The sequence below is a fragment of the Rana temporaria genome, chromosome 2 (genome assembly GCF_905171775.1).
Source record: "Rana temporaria chromosome 2, aRanTem1.1, whole genome shotgun sequence".
Taxonomy (NCBI): Eukaryota; Metazoa; Chordata; class Amphibia; order Anura; family Ranidae; genus Rana; species Rana temporaria.
This window is the reverse complement of record NC_053490.1, coordinates 18,275,643-18,289,844: the sequence shown is the minus strand read 5'-3', so window position 1 is coordinate 18,289,844 and position 14,202 is coordinate 18,275,643. Positions and strand designations below refer to the sequence as shown.

Sequence of the window (14,202 nt, the reverse complement as noted above, 5' to 3'; positions counted from 1 at the left end):
TTTTCAAGGTAAAAAAAAGTGAGTGTTATACGCCAATAAATACAGTGGGCCAGATTCACAGAAAAAGTACGCCGGAGTATCTGCTGATACTCCGGCGTACTTTCAAATTTGCTGCGTCGTATCTTAATTTGTGATTCACAAACAAGATACAACGGCATTTGGCTAAGATCCGACAGGCGTACGCCTTCGGATCTTAGGATGCAATACTTTGGCCGCCGCGGGGTGGAGTTTGCGTCGTTTTCCAGCGTCGGGTATGCAAATTAGCTTTTACGTCAAAACATTACGTCGGGGCGACGTCATTTCGCGCAAAGCGCAGCGGGAAATTTTCGCACGGAGCATGTGCAGAACGTCCGGCGCGGGAGCGCGCCTAATTTAAATGGTACACGCCCCATTTGAATTAGGCGGGCTTGCGCCGGACGGCTTTACGTTACACCGCCGTACGGTTACACGCAAGTGCTTGGTGAATCAGGCACTTGCTCTGAAAACTTGCGGCAGTGTAACGTAAAGACGATACGTTACACCGCCGCGATTCTTTATGAATCTGGCCCAGTATTTTTATTTTTGCAATTTTCTTGTTTGCACATTGGTGTAATTTTTTCACTATTATTTATTTAATAAGGGTTTCAGCGCAGATCTTTTCCTTTTATATAGTTGTGTGGAAGAAAAAGACTTGTTGATGTCAGAGGAGAATGGGCAGACTGGTTCCAGATAATAGAAAGACAACAGGAACTCAAATAAGCACTCGTTACAATGAAGGTATGCAGAATATCTCTGAATGCACAAAACATGGAACCTTGAAGTGGATGGTCTACAGGAGCAGAAGACCACTCCGGGTGCCACTCCTGTCAGCTAGGAACAGGAAACTGAGGCTACAATTGGCACAGGCTCAACAAAATTTGACAATAGAAAATTGGAAAAAACGTTGGCTGGTCTGATGAATCTCGATCTTAGCTGCGACATTCAGATGGTCGGGTCAAAATTTGGTGTAAACAACATGAAATCATGGATCCATCCTGCTATGTATCACCGGTTAAGGCTGGTGGTGGGGGTGTAATGGTGTGGGAGATATTTTCTTGGCCCCTTAGTACCAATTGAGGATCGTTTAACCGCTTGCCGACCGCCGCACGCAGATATACATCTGCAGCATGGCATGGGCAGGCAAAAGGACGTATATATACGTCCCCTTTAAGTAGCGGCATTGTGGACGCGTGCGACGCAAGCTCCATGACTCCGACCGCGGGTACTGTGGACTCGATGTCTGCGGGCATACCTACGATCGTGTCACGGTGAGGAAGAATGGGGAAATGCTGATGTAAACAAGCATTTACCCAGTCTTCCTAATTGTAAGAAATCAATAGTCCAAAAAGAGTCAGTTCAATGGGTGATAAACTCTTCACATGCTTCAATCCATAATATAAGTGCTTCAATCCATAAAAGAGTGATTCCAATTGCAGATCTTCCTGGTAGATGGGCTCACAGAGCGCTTACCTTAATAGGTGAATGAATCAGATTTCAATGGCTATCCCCCAGCCTCCCGAGCAGATGGTATCTTCTATGTGAGTCTTCCTGGTACTGGCACTGGCTGTGATGGTCTTCAAGAAAATGGAGGCTCACAGACGAAACAGGTATTTACCAGGCAAATAAAGAACAAAAAGGAAGTCCCATCGTGAAGTACGCAAAATAAATAACTTTTAATAAAAATATATATATGCTTACATTGCATACAATAAAACCAAGCAGGGATTAAAAACTGGCATCCAGACGGACGGACTCACGTCACTTCCGGTCACGTGTGCTGTTCCTGACGTGTGTCGTCACGTGACTTCCTCTGATGAAGTCACGTGATGCGACGACACGCGTCAGGAACAGCACACGTGACCGGAAGTGACGCGAGTCCGTCTGGATGCCAGTTTTTAATCCCTGCTTGGTTTTATTGTATGCAATGTAAGCATATATATATTTTTATTAAAAGTTATTTATCTTTGCGTACTTCACGATGGGACTTCCCTTTTGTTCTTTATTTGCCTGGTAAATACCTGTTTCGTCTGTGAGCCTCCATTTTCTTGAAGACCATCACAGCCAGTACCAAGAAGACTCACATAGAAAATATCATCTGCTCGGGAGGCTGGGGTATAGCCATCGAAAGCTGATTCATTCACCTATTAAGGTAAGCGCTCTGTGAGCCCATCTACCAGGAAGATCTGCAATTGGAATTACTTTTTTATGGATCGAAGCACTTATATTATGGATTGAACCATGTGAAGAGTTTATCACCCATTGCACTGACTCGGATGTTGCGGATGAAAACGGGACATACATCGGTCCCTATGTGATTGCGGGTGTCAGCTGATGACTATCCGCTGACACCTGTAATCACCCGCCTCCGCAAAGATACGATTTTGCGGACGGAAGAAAATCCTATTTTTCTTCCGTCTGGCGGATTGGATCGGATGAATAGGGACATACGGTCCGTGTTCATCCGATCCCCCCATAGGGGAGAGCGGAGGAAAGACAGGGCGGTCCCTGCACAGTGTGCGGGGACCGCCCTGTCAGCCGATGGCTCAGCGGGTATTTACGGAGGATCCCCGCTGAGCAAAGCGGACACACGGAGGTGGATCATTACTGATCTGCCCCATGTGAAAGGGCCCTTAAGAAAGGCTGCACTAGATGATGTTGGAGGTCCTCCCGCCAGGAAGTGATGTTGGCTCCCTCTGACTTGCCGCTGCTTCTAATGCACTTTAAGAGAAGCTCACAGTGTGCGGCAAAATCAGAGTAAACCAATTCAATACAGGAGAGAAGCCGGTAAAACTGTGCAAGACTGAAGGGAAGGCCGGAGGTCAGATTTAAAGTGGTTGTAAACCTCAGACATGAAATATGAAAGCATATCCCTCTATACAGAGCTGCCATTAGAAATTATGGGACCCCGTACAGCCTTTTTATAACTTTATTTATTTATTAAATTAGTATTTATTAATCTTTTTACAATGCTGTTTGTGTGTGTGTGTGTGTGTGTGTGTGTGTGTGTGTGTGGGGGGGGGGGGGGGGGGGGGGGTTGGATGAACTAGACAGAACCTCTAAATTTGAGACAGAGAAAGGAATTGAGGAAATAGATTCTTCAAGTCCTTTCTCTGTGCCCTCAGCTACACTGAAGATGAATAATCTGAAGCAGAGGAGACACAGTTTACTAAGCTCAGTTATGAATGGAAACAGGAATGGTTGATACTGAGCGCTCACTATGTCCAATTCAAAAGAGGAAGGGGCTGGATAATTACATATTTACCAGCCCCTTCCCCCGCTCTCCACCCGCCTGTGCACCGTAGCAGCCGGAAGGAGAGGGATGCTGCCGGCGCTGCGGGGGGATGCCGGCACAGTGACAAGGGGGGTGAAATCAGGTGTTGGCAGCACAAGGAGGGAGACTGGTGCGGCGGAACGGGAGGACAATTTCAGAACAATGCGTCTCTCCCTCCAGTAGCTGCAAGCCAGCAGGAGGGAGAGAAACAGATACAGTGCAATGTTCTGTAATTTTCCTCCTGTCCTGCCGCATCAATTCCCCCTGATGTCTGGTCCCCCTAAAGAGGTCCGGTGGTACTCTCCCCCCCCCCCCCCCCCATCAACAGCCCTGCATCTATAGTGTTTACTTGTCTCAATCTAGAGCACCAAGTCTCATTTCTGTCTGCTGCTTCCTTCCAGCATGACTCACTTCTGACAAGTTTTTCTGACACCAAGAGGGGAAAAAAGGTGACAGGGAAGGGCACAGCCTTTGACCGACAGCCTCCGCTCTGTTTCTGTGCGCTGTGTGAAGGGGGGGGGGAGGTGTCTCTTCTCACCAATCAGCTCTCAGAGCTCTCCTCACTGATGTAACTTCAGCTCTCCGCCCCCCTGCTTTTCAGAGCTGAGAGATCCTGTGTAAATTCTGCACTTTGAATGGGTGTAGGGGACAGACGGCTGTAGATAAATAAATCCAACTTATGTAGGAGGATTTGTTCCATCTCTGTGCATCACCTGAGGCCAGTCACTTCACTGGGTATAGGTAAGGGGTTACAACCACTTAAAAATTGTTTTTCGGGTGAACTCCCGCTTTAACATTAGATTGAGGCTCATTTTGTGAAGGGGAATCGGGTGTTTTATTTTTAAATCGAAGCAGTACTTACCGTTTTAGAGAGCGATCTTCTCCGCCGCTTCCGGGTATGGTCTTCGGGACTGGGCGTTCCTATTTGATTGACAGGCTTCCGACGGTCGCATACATTGCGTCACGAGTAGCCGAAGGAAGCCGAACGTCGGTGTTGCTCTATACGGCGCCTGCGCACCAACGCTCGGCTACTTTCGGAAAATCGTGACGCGATGTATGCGACCGTCGGAAGCCTGTCAATCAAATAGGAACGCCCAGTCCCGCAGCCCATACCCGGAAGCGGCGGAGAACATCTATCTTTAAAACGGTAAGTACGGCTTCGATTTAAAAAAAAACACCCGATTCTGCTTCACAAAACGAGCCTCAATATAATGTTAAAAATTAAGTTTTTGGGTGAACCTCCACTTTAAGGTACTCTTTAATTTCACTTCTAAAATCAACCAAAAGATGAACTTTGATCGGAGAAGGGCAAACTTCTTCTTACAAATGCAGATAAATATATATTTAAAAAAAAAAAAAAAACACACACACAAGGGAATTATGTGAAGGATGATGTTGAGAATCGGCCACAAGAGCAAAAAATTAGAACCCCATACGAAACTTTTTAGCTGGTGGCTGCTGCAAACGGGTTTGCGTTGCTGAGCGCTGTGAGGAAGTCTGTGGCTGGAGGCTTTGTGAGAGGAACTGGGAACTCTGAGAGAAGGTTGTCCCCTGAGAGAGCTGTGAGCGGGTTAGCATCCCAGTGCGCGTTGAGAGAGTTTGAGTCTGTGAGTACCGTGAAGGGGTCTGTGGCTGGACAGGGGTCTGCAAGCCCTGAGATGAGGTCATCCCCTGAGAGAGCTGTGAGCTGGTTTGCATCCTAGTGGCTGTTGAGAGAGTCTGAGACCGCTGTGGAGAGGTCTGTCGCTGCAAGCTTTGCGAGAGGGTCTGGGAACTCTGAGAGAAGGTTGTCCCTGGAGGGAGCTTTGAGCAAGTTTGCATCTCAGTGTCCGTTGGGAGAGTTTGTGAGGACCACGGGGGGGTCTGTGAGTTCTGGGACAGGGCTGTCTCCTGAAATATCTGTGTAGGAACGCTGGTTGGCGGGTCTCTGCTCATGAATTCTTGCAGCGTCCTCCTCCTCTCTTTAGGGATCCCCTTAGAGCGCAGGGACTGTGAGGAGATGATAGGACAAGTTTCTGATAACTTTGAGTCACTTACATTTAAGTTGGCTTGTGCCAGTCTAACACGGAAGAGGTCTGACCTTGTTGAAGGCCCCGACTGGAAACTACAGTTAGAAATTTGGTCAAGAGAGACCGCATTACCTTGCTTTTCACTGACAGCAGAATAGACCGACGTGTCCACGTCTGCCACCGGGGCACTATCGTAAGACCACGGGGAACTGGCTTCTGTCTCGTAAACATCAGAACGGAAACTAAGAGAGGACAAAAGACTTCCTGTTAAGGAGCTTTGGCTTTGAGCCCTCTGCAGCTTTTGTCTTCGTCTCTTCTCTCGAAGAGCCTGCATCTTGCTGACCTTATTCAGGCCTTTGTGGTCGTCCCACAACTGTTTAAGCCGTCCCTCCCAAGCTGCGGTAAGCCTCTGGCTTAATGGGTCTTTCCAGCTCTCGGCGCGCACAAGCTCCACCGTCTCAGACCTGGTCGTGGAGCCCAATTTTATGAGTTTGCCCGTTCTCATACCTTGACGTAAGCAATCTCGCAATCGATCTACCTCCTGAGGAGTTTCCCGTAACTCTTCTGCACGGAACAACTTGTTAATCTTGCATCCCGGACGCTGGAGCTCCTCTACGCTTCCTTTGCAGATATTGAGTACACGATGGATCCACTTGCTGAAGGAAAGTTTAGACTTGGTGCTGAACGAAGGTGGAGAACTAGACATTACCTCGTAGATAGGACTCGTGGCGTGAATTCCATTGGTGGAGACAGTTTCAGGAGAACGTTCTACAGCTCCCAGGTTTGGTCCACTTTCTGGATCTTGGCCAGAAGTGTCTAATTCAATGGTGACAGCTTCTGAAATCTGCTCTGTTGGGGTGTCATTAGCCACTGTCCTCTCGACTGTACAACTTGGATTCCCTCCGGAAAAATGGTTGGAGCTCGGAGCCAGAGACCTCTTGTATGCCAACTGCTGAGTAAAGACATCACCAGCCTCTGTCAGATGGAAAAGCACCAGGAATTCTGGATTAAGAACGGTGCATGCGGCAGCCAATCCTGGGAACAGACAAAGAATTCAGGGAAGTGAGACATTATAAAAGAAAACTATTTATTTTTTCAACTGTATTTGAATGTTGCAAGTTTCTGAATAAACTGTATGAACACCAGAAATCTATTTCCAGTATGTTCCTCATTATGCCACACAATATAGTTTTTTTGTTATGCTGCCACCATTGTACAACAGTGGGTTCTACACACACAATGGGGTGGATTTACTAAAGGCAAATAGACTGCATTCTGCAAGTGAAGATGCTCCAGAGCTTAGTAAATGAGATGAAGCTTCACTTTGCAAAAAATACCCAATAACATGCTACACAAAAAACAACAGATTTTTGCTTGCACATGATTGGATGATGGAAGTCTGCAGAGGTCCACCTCATTTATTAAGCTCTGGAGCAACTGAACTATCTATTTGCCTTTAGTAAACCCACCCCAGTGTATTCAAATCCAACAAGCTGACTGCTGGCTGTCAGATGGAAGTGATTGTTTCAACACCCGCCATATTATTAACATCCCACCACCCAAAAATCATTATATACACACACAGTATACAATATATTTCCAGAAGTATTGGGACACCCCTCCGGATATTGTATTTGGGTGTTCCAATCACCTCCATGACCACAGGTGTATAAAATCAGCACCTAGGCATGCAGACGGCTTCTACAAACATTTGTATTATTTCCTCATTAACCTATACTGAAACCAACAGGCTATTAATTGGGTAACTGTCCATCTTTCCACTATAACCCCTATTTTCCCCCTTTCCTTCACCTTCTCTATCACACAGAGAGACAGGCGAAGAGCCTACCCTAACCCCACTTCCCTCCAAAAAAAAAAAATCCCTTTCTATTAAATTATAGGTCTGGAAGAAGCAGAAGTTTGTCCTTCACCCTATGCAGGGAGCGTCTCTTTTTCTTTCCCTTCCTTTACTCCTCATTGTTCTATCTCATCCAGTAGTCTCTTCCCCTCGTCCGATTTTCTAAATACCGTATTTATCGGCGTATATCGCGCACTATTTTCCCCTTAAAATAAGGGGAAAATCGTGGGTGCGCGATATACGCCGATAGCCGCTTCCCCCGCTCAGTTTAAAATCCTGCGCCGACATATACCGAGTGCAGTACACTCGGGTACATTCGGCTAGTCTCGGCTTCGCTCGTGCTCACGCATAAACGTCACAGAGCGCAAGCGAAGCCGAGCCTTGCCGAATGTACCCGAGTGTACTGCACTCGGTATATGTCGGCGGAGGCATTCGAACTGAGCGTGGGAAGCGGGGACTCGATTTGAGGCGTGTGCTGGAGAAGCCGGGAGGACACCATCGAGGCCGCAGACGGACGCCGGACCGGACGATGGACGCTGGGAAGACACCAAAACTGTAAGTAATAAAATCATATAACTTTTTTTTTTACAGGAATTTCGGGGGAAACTTTAGGAGTGAGCGGTATACGCGGTAGCGCGTTATACCATGATAAATACGGTAGGTTCAACTCTTCCATCTTTCTTCATATTGGTTTTTCTTACCCTTGGCTGAGAGGACACACGAGAGGATTTATCCGCGGAAACGGTCCGGAGGACCGTTTTTGCGCGGATAAATCCTCTGGCGGATTTTGATCTCATGGTTGTACTAACCATGAGATCAAAATCCGCGCGGAATTCCCTTCGCGGTGACGTGTCGCGCCGTCGCCGCCATGATGGCGCTGCGACGTGCGCGACGCTGTAATATAAGGACTTACACGCATGCGTCGAATCATTACGACGCATGCGAGGGATGGAATCGGACGGATTGATCCGGTGAGTCTGTACAGACCATCGGATCAATCCGCTGGACTGGATTCCAGCGGATCAATTTCTTAGCATGCTAAGAAATTTTGATCCGCTGGAAAACCATCGGCCCGAAAAAAATATCCGCGGATAAATATCTATCCGCTGAAAGTGATCCGCGGATAAATTCCAGCGGATAGATCCTCTCGTGTGTGTACGGGGCCTAAGTCCTCCATGGCTTCTATCTCTCTCACCCTATTTATCCAGTCTAGGATCGATGGGGGCCCGATATCTCTCCAGTGCAAAGGAAGGGCTGCTTTAGCTGCATTAATCATATGACACAGTACTGATCTTCTATAGGTCTGAACTGGGATCTGAGAACAGTGGAGTAAAAAGAATGCAGGATCATCGGGTAGTTGTAAACCAGAGCATACACTGACACCCGGGGCTATGAGAGAGGAGAGGCACACACCACAGCTATGCCTGTCCATCCCCTCTGCTTACCCATTCAAAGAAGCCTTTGTATTTTGTGAATTAATTCACATAATACAAAGGCTTCTGTGACTGGGCAGGATCAGGACATGCCGTCGTATACGGATACGCCGTCGTAACTCTGAGTGTGCGGAGTCATATCTATGCGCCTGTTTTATAGAATCAGTTACACATAGATTTCCCTAAGATTCGACCGGCATAAGTGTCTTACACCGTCGTATCTTAGGCTGCATATTTACGCTGGCTGCTAGGTGGCGCTTCCGTATATTTACGCGAGGAATATGCAAATTAGGTAGATACGCCGATTCAGAAACGTACGCATTTTTTTACGCTGTTTATGTTAGGCTTTTTCCGGCGTAAAGTTACCCCTTCTATATGAGGGGTATCCTATGTTAAGTATGGACGTCGTTCCCGCGTCGAATTTTGAAAATTTTACGTCATTTGCGCAAGTCGTTCGCGAATAGGGCTGTACGTAAGTTACGTTCACGTCTAAAGCAATGACGATTTGCGGCGTAATTTCGAGCATGCGCACTGGGATTCTTTCACGAACGGCGCATGCGTCAAATACGTGGGGTCACACTAAATTTAAATAAAACACGCCCACATCATCCCCATTTGAATTAAGCGGGCTTACGCCGGACCACATATGTTACGCTGCCGTAACATAGGACGCAAGTTCTTTCTGAATAGGGAACTTGCGCCCTAATTTACGGCGGCGTAACGTATCTGAGATACGTTACGCCCGCCGAAAGATAGGCAGATCTCTCTAAATCCGGGCCACGGTCCGCAGGTGTAAAAGGGGCTTAATGATAATAAAAGTGATAAAAAAAAAAAAAAAAATGTAATAGGAAAGTGTCAAAAATAAATAAATAAATAGATAAACAATAAAAAAAAAAAAAAAAAAAAAAAAAAATGTAAAGCACCCCCGTCCTTGCGAGCTCTCACACAGAAGCGGACACATACGCAAGTCACACGCGCATATGTAAACACCATTCAACCCACACATGTGAGGTATCGCCGCGAACGTTAGAGCGAGACCAATAATTCCAGCCCAAGACCTCCTTTGTAACTCTGGGGAACAAAACAGGAAGCGCCACCAGACGCAGCGTGCCACGCTAAAACCTCCGATTCACATGGTGCTAGTCTGAGAATGGAAGAGCCGACAATCGGCAGAAACTGCAGGATGTTTCTGCCGATTGTTGGCTCTTCCATTCTCAGACTAGCACCATGTGAATCGGAGGTTTTAGCGTGGCACGCTGCGTCTGGTGGCGCGTTCTGTTTTGTTCCCCTGTCTTCCCCTTACAGAGCCGGCTTTTTCTGAGGACAGCTGCCGCCTACCATCCTCCTATCCCTCTCCTCCCCTCCTTTAACCACTTCCCGACCTCCTCATGTACATTTACGTCGGCAGAATGGCACGGACAGGCACATGTACGTACCTGTACGTCCTCTGCTAGACGTGGGTGGGGGGTCCGATCGGGACCCCCCCCGGTACATGCGGAGGTCGGGTCTGCTCGGGGAGCTGAAGAACGGGGAGAGCTGTATGTAAACACGGCTTCCCCGTGCTTCACTATGGCGGCGCATCGATCGAGTGATCCCTTTTATAGGGAGACTCGATCGATGACGTCAGTCCTACAGCCACACCCCCCTACAGTTGTAAACACACACTAGGTGATCCCTAAATGTTACAGCGCCCCCTGTGTTTAACTCCCAAACTGCAACTGTCATTTTCACAATAAAGAATGCAATTTAAATGCACTTTTTGCTGTGAAAATGACAATGGTCCCAAAAATGTGTCAAAATTGTCCGAAGTGTCCGCCATAATGTCGCAGTCATGAAAAAAAATCGCTGATCACCGCCATTACTAGTAAAAAAAATAAAAATGCAAAAAAACTATCCCCTATTTTGTAAACGCTATAAATTTTGCGCAAACCAACCGATAAACGATTATTGCGATTTTTTTTACCAAAAATAGGTAGAAGAATACGTATCGGCCTAAACTGAGGAAATTTTTTTTTTTATATATGTTTTTGGGGGATATTTATTGCAGCAAAAAGTAAAAAATATTGCATTTTTTTTTTAAATTGTCGCTCTATTTTTGTTTATAGCGCAAAAAATAAAAACCGCAGAGGTGATCAAATACCACCAAAAGAAAGCTCTATTTGTGGGGAAAAAAGAACGCCAATTTTGTTTGGGAGCCACGTCGCACGACCGCGCAATTGTCTGTTAAAGCGACGCAGTCCCGAACTGTAAAAACCCCTTGGGTCTTTAGGCAGCATATTGGTCCGGGGCTTAAGTGGTTAAAGGACTGGTTATTACCACATATTAGAATATGGACTAAAGAACTGGGACTGTTTTTTAGATCTATCCTTTGTCCATATGCATTTACATTTGTTATGCACTAGTCTTTCGCGCTGACAGTTTACCTTATTGTTTTTATCCTCTGCAACTCTAAACAGGAAACCTGTAAAACTTTTGAAAGCGTCAACTATGGAGATTTTTAAGTACTGTAGTTTGGCGCCATTCCACAAGTGATTGTAATATTAACCACTTAACGCCCGCCGCACGACTATTTACGTCCGCAAAATGGCACGGACAGGCAGATGGGCGTATATATACGTCCTTGCCTTTCCGCGGGTTGGGGGTCCGATCGGGACCCCCCGCTGCGTGCGGCTTACCTCGGGGAGCGATCCTGGACGACGGCGCGGCTATAAACGAAAATATATTCGTTTATAGCCGCTCCGTCGCGATCGCTCCCCGGAGCTGAAGAACGGGGAGAGTCGTATGTAAACACGGCTTCCCCATGCTTCACTGTGGCGGCGCATCGATCGAGTGATCCCTTTTATAGGGAGACTCGATCGATGACGTCAGTCCTACAGCCACACCCCCCTACAGTTGTAAACACACACTAGGTGAACCCTAACTCCTACAGCACCCCCTGTGGTTAACTCCCAAACTGCAACTGTCATTTTCACAATAAACAATGCAATTTAAATGCATTTTTTGCTGTGAAAATGACAATGGTCCCAAAAATGTGTCAAAATTGTCCGAAGTGTCCGCCATAAAGTCGCAGTCACGAAAAAAAATCGATGATCGCCGCCATTAGTAGTAAAAAAAAAAAAGAATAATAAAAATGCAATAAAAATATCCCCTATTTTGTAAACGCTATAAATTTTGCGCAAACCAAATCGATAAACGCTTATTGCGATTTTTTTTACCAAAAATAGGTAGAAGAATACGTATCGGCCTAATCTGAGGAAAAAAAAAGTATATATGTTTTTGGGGGATATTTATTACAGCAAAAAGTAAAAAATATTGAATTTTTTTCAAAATTGTCGCTCTATTTTTGTTTATAGCGCAAAAAATAAAAACCGCAGAGGTGATCAAATACCACCAAAAGAAAGCTCTATTTGTGGGAAGAAAAGGACGCCAATTTTGTTTGGGAGGCACGTCGCACGACCGCGCAATTGTCTGTTAAAGCGACGCAGTGCCGAATCGCAAAACCTGGCCTGGGCATTTAGCTGCCTAAAGGTCCGGGTCTTAAGTGGTTAAAGCATGACATGTTCAGTATCTATTCAATCGTTCTAACTTTAGCGTTTTGTTTTTTTTAATCCCCCCCCCCCCCCCAAAAAAAGCGTTTAAAAAATATTGCTGCGCAAATACCATACACCGTAAACATTTGCAACGACCACCATTCTAGGGTCTGTGCTAACAAAAAAATTGTAAGTAATTCTCTAGCAAAAAAATTATGACTTTAACATGTTGGATAGAAGTGTCAGAATTGGCTTGAGAGGCAAGTCATTCAAAGTGGAAGTTCACCCAAAAAGGGGAAATTCCGCTCGTTTGCAACCGACCCCCCCCCCCCCCCCTGCTACTTTTTTAGCTTTAACCACTTGTCTGTCACCCCCCTTTATAAACAGCTGCTGGTAGCAAGAGCTTTAACCACTTTTCAGCCTGAACCATTTTGCTGGTCAATGACTGGGCCACTTTTTGCGATTCGGCACTGCGTCGCTTTAACTGACAATTGCGCGGTCGTGCGACGTGGCTCCCAAACAAAATTGACGTCTTTTTTTCCCCACAAATAGAGCTTTATTTTGGTGGTATTTGATCACCTCTGCGGTTTTTATTTTTGGCGCTATAAACAAAAATAGAATTTTGAAAAAATTATATTTTTTACTTTTTGCTGTAATAAATATCCCCAAATATATATATATATATATAATATATATATATATATATATATATATATATATATAAAAAATCCTCAGTTTAGGCCGATACGTATTCTTCTACATATTTTTCGTAAAAAAAAAAACGCAATAAGCATTTATTGATTGGTTTGCGCAAAAGTCTACAAAATAGGGGATTTTTTTTTTTACTAGTAATGGCGGCGATCTGCGATTTTTATCGGTACTGCGACCTTATGGTGGACACTTTTGACACAGCCGCTGATCGGCTCTCCTCTACTCGCATCTGTCAAACGCAAGTGAGGAAAAGCTGATAAACGGCTCTTCCTGTTTACATTGTGAACGGCCGTGATTGGACATGGCTGATCACATGGTAAAGAGCCTCCGTCAGAGGCTCTTTACCGAGATCTGTGTAGCGGTGTGTCAAACTCACACACCGCTCCACCGATCGCTGCGATGCGCGGCGGCTTTTATCTGGCTGGATGTCATATGACGTCCAGTCGTAAAACCCAGCCCTGTTGCGCGCCCGGCCGTCATTTTGCAATAGGCCGGGCGGGAAGTGGTTAAAGGAAGTGCTCCTAATCTCAGCTTGTTACCTGTATAAAAGACACCTGTCCACAGAAGCAATCAATCAGATTCCAATCTCTCCACCATGGCCAAGACCAAAGATCTGTCCAAGGATGTCAGGGACAAGATTGTAGACCTACACAAGGCTGGAATGGACTACAAGACCACCGCCAAGCAGCTTGGTGAGAGGGTGACAACAGTTGTGATTATTCACAAATGGAAGAAACACAAAATAACTGTCACCTTCCTCAGTCTGGGGCTCCATGTAAAGATCTCACCTCGTGGAGTTTCAATGATCATGAGAACGGTGAGGAATCAGCCCAGAACTACACGGGAGAATCTATCGTCTGCCTATCTTTGCTACTATCTGCCTTACACCAGGTTTATGATCGGCCTCGGCGGATTTCAGTCTCGAACCAAGGACACTGCTCTGCCAGTCTGTAGACTAAGGGCCAGATTTTTAGAGGAGATACGACGGCGTATCTCCAGATACGCCATCGTATCTCTGCGTCCGGCCGGTCGTATCTATGCGCCTGATTCTTAGAATCAGTTACGCATAGATATCCATTAGATCCGACAGGCGTAAGTCTCTTACGCCGTCGGATCGTAACTGCATTTTTCCGCTGGCCGCTAGGGGCGTGTACGCTGATTTACGCGTCAAAATATGTAAATTAGCTAGATACGCGAATTCACGAACGTACGCGCGGCCGACGCAGTAAAGATACGCCGCTTACGTTAGGCTTTTCCCGGCGTAATGTTGCCCCTGCTATATGAGGCATAACTGCGGCGTACCAATGTTAAGTATGGCCGTCGTTCCCGCGTCGAAATTTGAAAAAGTTACATAAGTCGTTTTGCGTAAGTC

General features: G+C 46.2%; 1 protein-coding gene across 1 annotated transcript in view; it reads right to left on the bottom strand.

Moving 5' to 3' along the window:
* Nucleotides 1-4,665: 4,665 nt before the first annotated feature.
* The window catches only part of TAF1C (TATA-box binding protein associated factor, RNA polymerase I subunit C), a 49,162-nt gene continuing 39,625 nt past the window's right edge, over nucleotides 4,666-14,202 (bottom strand). The window contains exon 15 of the mRNA XM_040339932.1: nucleotides 4,666-6,333. Within this exon, the coding sequence (XP_040195866.1) occupies nucleotides 4,712-6,333 (1,622 nt within the window). The 3' untranslated portion in view covers nucleotides 4,666-4,711. The remainder of the gene's footprint in view (nucleotides 6,334-14,202) is intronic.